This window comes from Trypanosoma grayi (genome assembly GCF_000691245.1).
Source record: "Trypanosoma grayi strain ANR4 Tgr_400_V1, whole genome shotgun sequence".
NCBI lineage: Eukaryota > Euglenozoa > Kinetoplastea > Trypanosomatida > Trypanosomatidae > Trypanosoma > Trypanosoma grayi.
In genome coordinates, this window is record NW_008826019.1 from 2091 (window position 1) to 10548 (window position 8458).

The 8458-nt window shown below is 55.8% G+C and overlaps 4 protein-coding genes across 4 annotated transcripts; all 4 read left to right on the plus strand.

Moving 5' to 3' along the window:
* Positions 1-137: 137 nt before the first annotated feature.
* DQ04_04001010 (surface protease GP63) lies at positions 138-1994 on the plus strand (the record flags this gene model as incomplete). Its single annotated transcript, XM_009313253.1, has 1 exon — positions 138-1994. One exon carries the CDS (start codon positions 138-140, stop codon positions 1992-1994), a length of 1857 nt encoding a protein of 618 aa, XP_009311528.1.
* Positions 1995-3683: 1689 nt separating this feature from the next.
* On the plus strand, positions 3684-4439 carry DQ04_04001020 (surface protease GP63; the record flags this gene model as incomplete). Its single annotated transcript, XM_009313254.1, has 1 exon — positions 3684-4439. One exon carries the CDS (start codon positions 3684-3686, stop codon positions 4437-4439), a length of 756 nt encoding a protein of 251 aa, XP_009311529.1.
* A 115-nt stretch (positions 4440-4554) lies between these two features.
* DQ04_04001030 (surface protease GP63) lies at positions 4555-6111 on the plus strand (the record flags this gene model as incomplete). Its single annotated transcript, XM_009313255.1, has 1 exon — positions 4555-6111. The coding sequence occupies one exon, from the start codon at positions 4555-4557 to the stop codon at positions 6109-6111; it is 1557 nt and encodes a 518-aa protein (XP_009311530.1).
* Positions 6112-7494: 1383 nt separating this feature from the next.
* On the plus strand, positions 7495-8418 carry DQ04_04001040 (hypothetical protein; the record flags this gene model as incomplete). Its single annotated transcript, XM_009313256.1, has 1 exon — positions 7495-8418. One exon carries the CDS (start codon positions 7495-7497, stop codon positions 8416-8418), a length of 924 nt encoding a protein of 307 aa, XP_009311531.1.
* Between the last annotated feature and the right edge of the window lie 40 nt (positions 8419-8458).

Genomic DNA, 8458 nt, shown 5'->3' on the forward strand with positions numbered 1-8458 from the left:
CCTCATGTTGAGCTGCTCCCTGTGAAGTAAGGGTGCGGTGGTGTGTGCGACCGTGTTTGGGTATGATTGTGTGTAAGTGTGTGCCACTTTTTTTTTTACTTCTGATCTCTCTGTTATTTCTCCCCGCAAGATTGAAAATGCTCACCAACAACCACGCTCAACGAGTGTGCCGCCTGCTGGGCGTCACGCTGCTGCTCCTTGTGCACTGCGCCGTCAGCACACTCGCAGTGACGGAGCACCACCGCTGCATGCACGATTACGTATCCTACAGTGTTGATCCTCCTCTGAATGTGCCGACTAGTACTATAAAACAATCTGAGGTGCCTTCAAGTTCTTCCACTGTGACATCTGAATTTGTGACATTCACGGGAACCGATGAAAGCTTTTCTCTTCCGTTACCGCTGGCGGGATGGAAGCCTATTCGCATCAAGGTAGTCGTGGTGGAGCCGAAGGGCTCAGCGACGTGTAAGAGCGCCTCAGATGTGGTGAGTACCACTTTTGAGATCAGTGTGAACTGTACGGAGGGGGATGTCATGACGGAGAACAAGAAGAAGATTCTGGTTGAAACTATTATCCCCGAGGCTGTGAAGCTGCACACTGAGCGCCTGTATGTGAAGCCTGCAGAGTACCGTATTGTTGTGCCAAGGTTCAATGGCGGGAATCCCTGTAGCCGTTTCAACATTCCTGAAGAGCACCATACTGCAGGTGTTGACAACGCTGACATGGTGCTGTACGCCGCAGCTGCGCCGACGGTTGATGGAGCCTTTGCGTGGGCGGCGACGTGCGCGGTGCAGGGCGATGGGCGGCCGCTGATTGGCATGATCAACTACAGCCCGCGCCACATTGCCCGCACGTCGCAGGCCGTCCGTGTTGCCGCACACGAGATTGCGCACACCCTTGGGCTTAACATTAAGACGATGGAGAAACACGCGAGGAATGACGATATACTTTCGATTTCTAAACCCGACGGTATCATTAACTATATCTTTGACGCACCGAATATAAGGAATGTGACAACGTACCATTATGGCTGCAGTCGATCGATAACTATGTTACTTGAACACGAAGCGCCGTATACCGCTGCAGTCATGGGTGAAGAGAAAAGATTGGCAGCAGAGACAATAACTGCCCCCAAGCCTGGAGGTGTGGCGGCAGCACCGGCAGTAACTGCTTCAGGTGACGAGGATGATGTCGACGATGATCCACCGGAATTTGATGAAGACGATTTTGAACCTTACGTAAAGCCTTTGCCTTCATTGAATAATGTCAGGGTGCTTTATTCACCTCACTGGAAGCGGCGCGTTGCGAAGGACGAGCTGATGACCGGCCTTGTTGGTGCTGGGCGCTACACGCTGTTGACACTTGCAGCGTTCGCTGATTTGAAGTTTTTTATGGTTGACTGGACAAAGGCGGAGCCGATGAGTTGGGGAAAAAATGCTGGATGCGATTTTTTCCTCGGTAAAACCAAGTGCGTTGAAAACGGTGTATCTAAGTACCCCAGTATGTTCTGCGCCGATTCCACCGATAAGAAGCTACGGTGCACGTCTGACCGCCAGGCGTTGGGGACATGTGCCGTTGAGAAGTATAACACTATTCCTTCGGAGTACAGGTACTTCGAGACGACGACGGATGGGAAGATGCGTGGCGGCCGGCGGGAGGACATGATGGACTACTGCCCCATTATTGTGGCGGACAAAGGCTACAGCTGCATTGATGGCACCGAGAGCAACATGCCTGGGAGTCTTGTCGGCGCCAGCTCTCGCTGCGTTGAGGGGAATAATCTTAAGGTGGGAGACAAGGTGGTCGGCGACGTGTGTGTGCGCGTGGCGTGTATTGATGGGTNAGCTCTCGCTGCGTTGAGGGGAATAATCTTAAGGTGGGAGACAAGGTGGTCGGCGACGTGTGTGTGCGCGTGGCGTGTATTGATGGGTCGGTGTACGTGCAGTACGCTGGTGCCCCCACGTATTACTTGTGCCCGGAGGGGGAGTCTCTGAAGGTGCATGGCGACTTCGGTGGAAAGGGCAGCATTACTTGTCCGCGGTACGAGGACGTGTGCACCACCATGCTGCCATCAGAGACTGCGGTCAGCACTGCCGTAGGGGACACAACGGCTTTAGGGAAGGAGGACAGCCAGACTCAGGCTGCAGCGACGACCNCCATCAGAGACTGCGGTCAGCACTGCCGTAGGGGACACAACGGCTTTAGGGAAGGAGGACAGCCAGACTCAGGCTGCAGCGACGACCGAAATCACGGAACCCACCAGCACCTCTACAGTCGCTGCCAACCCCACAGTACCAGGGCTTTCTGACGTCACAGCTAAGAGCGCTAATGTTAAGGATAGCGGACAAGCAAAGATTGTGACGGCGCAGGGCAAAAGCCTTAATCTCAACGGGAACGCTGACAGCAGTGCTGCTGCCTCCGCGTTGATGCCGCTTGTGTTGGCCGTCGTGGCCGCCTCTGCGATCATGGCGCACTGAGTGTCTGTGTGGGCTGGTGGGTGTTAAACACATATTGTTTTCTTGCTCCGTGGGCATGTCTCACGCACATTCTTTTCTCTCTTGGGCAATGCAGTTCTTACTGCTGGTAAGTTTTCTTTTTGTTTTGTGTGTGTGCTGTGTGGCTCGGTGTTGGGAGTCGGCGTCGTGGGCGCCCCTCCGCTGATGTGTGTGGGCGGCCGCTGCCTTCCCCGCCCCGCTGCCCGCAGCCCGTCCGGCGGTGAGTGCAGGGGACCGCTGCTGCGCTGTGGACGGCTGGTAAGACGTTGCTGCTGTTGATGACGCTCCTCCGTGGGCAGAGACGCACTGGACAAATGGTCATCCATCGGCCTTTTCATTTTCAGTTTTCTTTTCTACTTGCTGCACGCACTGCTGCTCCCTTGCACCGTCGCACCGAACGTGAGGACGACCCCGACTGCGGTGATGGGGAGCTGGTGCTGCCTTCTCTTTTCATTGGGTGCGGTTTTTTTTTTGGTAGTGGAATGTGTGACTTCGGTGTTGTGCAGGTTGCCTGAGTGCTGTGCTGTGCGTGCCTGTCTGCTTTGTGCACTATCCTCTCTTTCTCTCTCTCTCCGTCTCTCTGTTCTGCCTGCTTTGCTGCTGTGCTTGTTGTTGTTGGACAGTGTGGCTAAGTGTGGCAGCTGATGAGTGCGCTGAGGAGTGCGTGACGATATCTGTTGCCTCCGTCGCCCGGCAGGAGGTGGCGGCTGGGCTGCTTGCAGGCGGTAGGCAGTTGGATGGCTGCACGGTTTTCTGCGTGGTGCCGTACAGCCGTATTCCTCCCCACACTTCTCGGTGGTGTGTGGCCCTTCTGCTCCTCTTCGTGGCACTCCACACGGCGCGCTGCTTGGCCACTTCCCATTGTGTCTGCTCTCTGTCTCTCTCTCTCTCTGTCTCCATCCTCCCTGGCCCTTCGTGGCCCCCCCAGCGTGTGCCGTCGTGATGAGGCTGAACCACCACATCCTAACAAAACGCCTGAGCTGAGTGATGCGCATTGCGTGCGTGACTGACACCACCCCTCCACCCGCACTTCTTGACGCGGTTGCTGTGCCCTCCTTCCTCTGCTGTGTGGATGCTTCACCGCGTGTGTTTGTGGGTTTGATGAAGTGTGTGGGGGAGCCTCACTGTTCTATTCCCTTTCTCTCTGTCTGTTTCTGTCTCTCTGCTATTCCTCCCCGCAAGATCGAGATGCTTAACAACAACAACAACAACGTTCAACGAATGCAGCGCCTGCTGGGCGTGACGCTGCTGCTCCTTGTGCACTGCGCCGGCAGCACACTCGCAGTGACGGAGCACCACCGCTGCATCTACGACTACGTATCCCACAAAATGGGTGGTGTGGAGACAGTGACATTTAATTACAGCGCTCCGAAGCAAACTGAGTGGCCTGATTTAACTCGTCCTGTGACGGAAAAAGATTTCACGCTTCCTGATACTGACAAAACGGATAAATTCCCATTTCCGAAGGCGGGATGGAAGCCTCTCCGCGTCAAGGTGTTCATGGTGGGCACGAAGGGCCCTCGGACCTGTGCGACTGCCTCGGGCGAGATCACCACCACTTTTGGCACCAGGGTGAGCTGCACGGAGGATGACGTCCTGACGGCGGAGAAGCGTGACATTCTGGAGCTGACGCTCATCCACGAGGCTGTGAAGATGCACACTGAGCGCCTCTTCGTGAAGCGATTAGAGTACCTTGTCTTTGCGCCGACCTTCAAGGAGAAGAACCCCTGCAGTGAGTTGGACATCCCTGAAGATCATCGCACTGAAGGTGTCGACAACGCTGACATGGTGCTGTACGCCACTGCTGCGCCGACGGTTGATGGAGCCTTTGCGTGGGCGGCGACGTGCGCGGTGCAGGGCGATGGGNNCGCAGGCCGTCCGCGTCGCCGCACACGAGATTGCGCACACCCTTGGGTTCAACGTGGAGACTATGGAGAAACATAAGAAAAGCTCTTCGGGTTTAATCACTTCAAAGACCGAAAAAAAGGATCGTTACTTCGACGCACCAAATACGAAGAAAATGACGTCTTACCATTACGGCTGCAAGAGTTTAAAACCTATGCAGCTTGAGAACGAGGCACCGTGGACGGCGGAATTGGAGGGCAAAGCCACAACAACTTCTTCCGCAGCTTCCCGTACTAACGTTCAGACCGTAGGTGCCGCGCCAATGCAGGCTGTGAGTGCTGCTGTTTCTCCGGTGATCCTCGACTTCACCGGACCAGAGTTTGTTCCCAGGCACATTCCAACCATCGACATGCCGGCACCGCCCCTGCCGCCGTACGAGGTATATGTCTCTTCCCACTGGAAGCGGCGCGTTGCGAAGGACGAGCTGATGACCGGCCTTGTCGGTGCTGGGCGCTACACGCTGTTNTCTTCCCACTGGAAGCGGCGCGTTGCGAAGGACGAGCTGATGACCGGCCTTGTCGGTGCTGGGCGCTACACGCTGTTGACGCTTTCAGCGTTCTTTGATTTGGAATTTTATATGGTGAACTGGACAAAGGCGGAGACAATGAGTTGGGGCAAAGGCGCTGGATGTGAATTCCTTACGAATGAGAAGAAGTGCGTTGAAAACGGTGTGTCTAAGTATCCCGACATGTTCTGCACCGATTCCACCGATAAGAAGCTACGGTGCACTTCTGACCGTCAGTCATTGGGGACGTGCATCATTAAAGAGAATGAAAATATCCCTACTGAATATAGTTACTTCGAGAAGAACGAGGGTGGCAAGAAGCGTGGCGGCAGGCGAGAGGACATGATGGACTACTGCCCCATCATTGTGGCTGACAGAGGCTTCAGCTGCATTAATGGCAACGAGAGCAACATGCCTGGGAGTCTGATTCGCGAGGATTCGCGGTGCGTGGAGGGCCAGGGTCTGATGGTGGAGAAGAAGGAGATTGGTGACGTGTGCGTGCAGATGAAGTGCACTTCCCGAGGTGTGTACTTCCGCGTGGCCGGCAGCAACACCTGGTACGGCTGCCCTGCGGGTGAATCGCGTAACGTTACGGGATTGAGCACCGTGCTGAGTGGCAGTATTGTGTGCCCAAACGTGTCTGAAGTGTGCCCCACGAAGCTGCCGCGACAGAGGAGGCGCAGCGGGAGACCGGGGCGCCACATACCGTCCGGCGTGTTGCAGAAGCTGGCGAACATCTTCCGCGGGAGAAAGAGCACGGGCAGTGGCCTGGAGGATAACAAGAATGTGGAGGGAAGTCCTGTGATCAGTTCTAATGAGGTCAACGTGCCTAATACTGCAGCGGGCACCGGCACGAGGACTTCGACCGAATCCGTTCAGACACGTACGGACGAAAATACTTCTGTTGATGCGTCGGTCGTGTTAACCGAAGGTACGTCTACTGATCATTCTGGCTCCTCCGCCAAACAAAGCGGCAGCCGTCAAACTGAGGAGGCCACTGAGGGATCTCGTTCGGACGGACACGCAGTGGACCCATCCGCGGCAGAAACCAGTCATTCAGCTGTGCCAGGCACTCGTAAGAGCATTATCAAAGCGAATGGCAAGAGTCTTGATGTCAACCTGAACGCTGACGGCAGTGCTGCTGCCTCCGCATTGATGCCGCTTGTGTTGGCCGTCGTGGCCGCCTCTGCGATCATGGCACACTGAGTGTCTGTGTGGGCTGGTGGGTGTTAAACACATATTGTTTTCTTGCTCCGTGGGCATGTCTCACGCACATTCTTTTCTCTCTTAGGCAATGCAGTTCTTACTGCTGGTAAGTTTTCTTTTTCCTTGCTTTGTGTGTGTGCTGTGTGGCTCGGTGTTGGGAGTCGGCGTCGTGGGCACCCCTCCGCTGATGTGTGTGGGCGGCCGCTGCCTTCCCCGCCCCGCTGCCCGCAGCCCGTCCGGCGGTGAGTGCAGGGGACCGCTGCTGCGCTGCGGACGGCTGGTAAGACGTTGCTGCTGTTGAAGGCGCTCCTCCGTGGGCAGAGACGCACTGGACAAATGGTCATCCCTTGGGCTGTTTCTTTTCTTTTTTCATTTCAGTTCTCTTTTCTACTTGCTGCACGCACTGCTGCTCCCTTGCACCGTTGCACCGAACGTGAGGACGACCCCGACTGCGGTGATGGGGAGCTGGTGCTGCCTTCTCTTTTCATTGGGTGTGGGGCTTTGGGTGGAATGTGCTGCGTGGTGCTGTGCAGGTTGCCTGAGTGCTGTGTTGTGCTTAGTGTTTTGTTTTTCTTTTTGTGGGGTTTCTTTCGGATATGTTGTTGGTGTGATTGGTAGGTGATAGGCTGTTTGGTTGATTAGAATGTGATTGCAGGCGCGGGGTGTGGCTGTTGTGCAAGCTGCAGGTGCCGGTTGCTTTTTTTGAGCATATTACCCTGCGCCCTATGTGTTGGGTTTAACTTTGGCAGTGTGGTGCTTTGTGTTGTACGGTGTGGGTGAGGGGAGGATTACTTTGCGAGCGGCTTGTTGGGGTTGGAGCTATAGTGACGTCGGCTCTACTCGACTGCGTGGTTGCGTTTTTTTTTTTGGAGGGNGGGATGGGTGGGGGGCGGGTTGCCTTGTTCTTGCGGGGGCTGCCGTATCTTCTGCTTTTTTGGTTCTTGTTTGTGCGGTGCCGACCCACTGGGGTTTCCTGCCGCCGATCACGTGGTGTATCGGTTTGGCTGATAGTTGCCTGCTTCATGTGCGGACCCCGTCGCTGAGGTCTGCGCGGCCCTACCGGCTGGTGGGCTTCATTGGTGTCTTCGCGTTGGATCGCTGCGGCTTGTTGGAAGCTCTGCGTGCTTTGGTGCTGGCGAAGTGTATTCTCTGGATTAGGTCTTGTGGTCGCAGCGGGAGATGTGGATCCGCGAGCGCCAAGTGTTTTCTTGGCTTGTATTTTTTTGCATCTTTTTATTGTTTGTTTTTGTGTTTTTTTTTTGGGGGGTGGGGGGTAATGGAGTGTGGAAGGGCCGGGTTTCTCCCATTCTGAATGGTCTTCTTTCCCCCATCTTTTCCTTCGTGAATCATGGGCTGCAGAGTGAGTGAGTGAGTGTTGTTGCAATGACTGGCGAGATTGCGGCTTCTGCGCTGGTAGGTCCGACGTACGTGCTCGCCGGCAGTGGGCGATTGTTCCCCAATCGTGGCTTCACGTCTGGAGCTATCGTTCGGAAGCGCTTCGCGGAGAACACCACAACCTTGGCCCTGACGGTTGGCTTTGTTATGCCGACGATGATGAAGATTCACCAGCAGCTGGATGGGTATCTCGAGGAGGGTCTCGATATGCAACTTGGAGATGTGGTAGACGTCATGGTTGCTGCTGGAAAGGAGCATTTGTTGCAGTTCGCCGACTTGCTGGCGCGCGTGGCGGTTCAAACTGGAGTTTCGTGCGCGCTGATTCGCTCGAGAACGGCATACGGTGATAGTGTTGTTTACCTGTGGGACGTGTACCCGCAGCTGCACCAGAACTATGTCGGCGCATTGCTGCGGTTCCTGCGGCTACCACCGTTTCTTTCCACTTTGTTGGGGCCGCGCGTGTCACCGGATGATCTGAGCGTCTTCGAAATGTCCATCACACCTCTCGCCGCGATGGAGGACTGCTCGAAACGCAACGCGCTACACCTGGTAAGCGATGTAGTAGTGGATACCGTGGGTTTCTGCGTGGAGTGGAAGGTCTCTGCAAAGTCCGATAAGAAGCCTACCGCTCTGGCGGTCAGGGTTGTCATGCATGTGACGGTGGCGCTGATGAAGGTGGGTGGCGCCACGGCGGGTCGGGCAGCGGCGGGCGCACGCGGGGAGTACTGGGGCGAACTGGCAGGTGCTGCTGCTGCGCCGCTGGTATTCGGGCAACTTAGCGCCTTGTTGCTCTCCAGGTCGCGGCGACGCCGAGTATCCGCCGGTGTGTCTGGACGGACGCGGAGCAGCAGCAAGGAGAGCTCACGGTCGCGCGGCAGCACACTACATCCTTCCACCGGCAGGAAGGCGTAAAAAACGCGAAGTGGTCTGAAGCTTTATATATATATATATA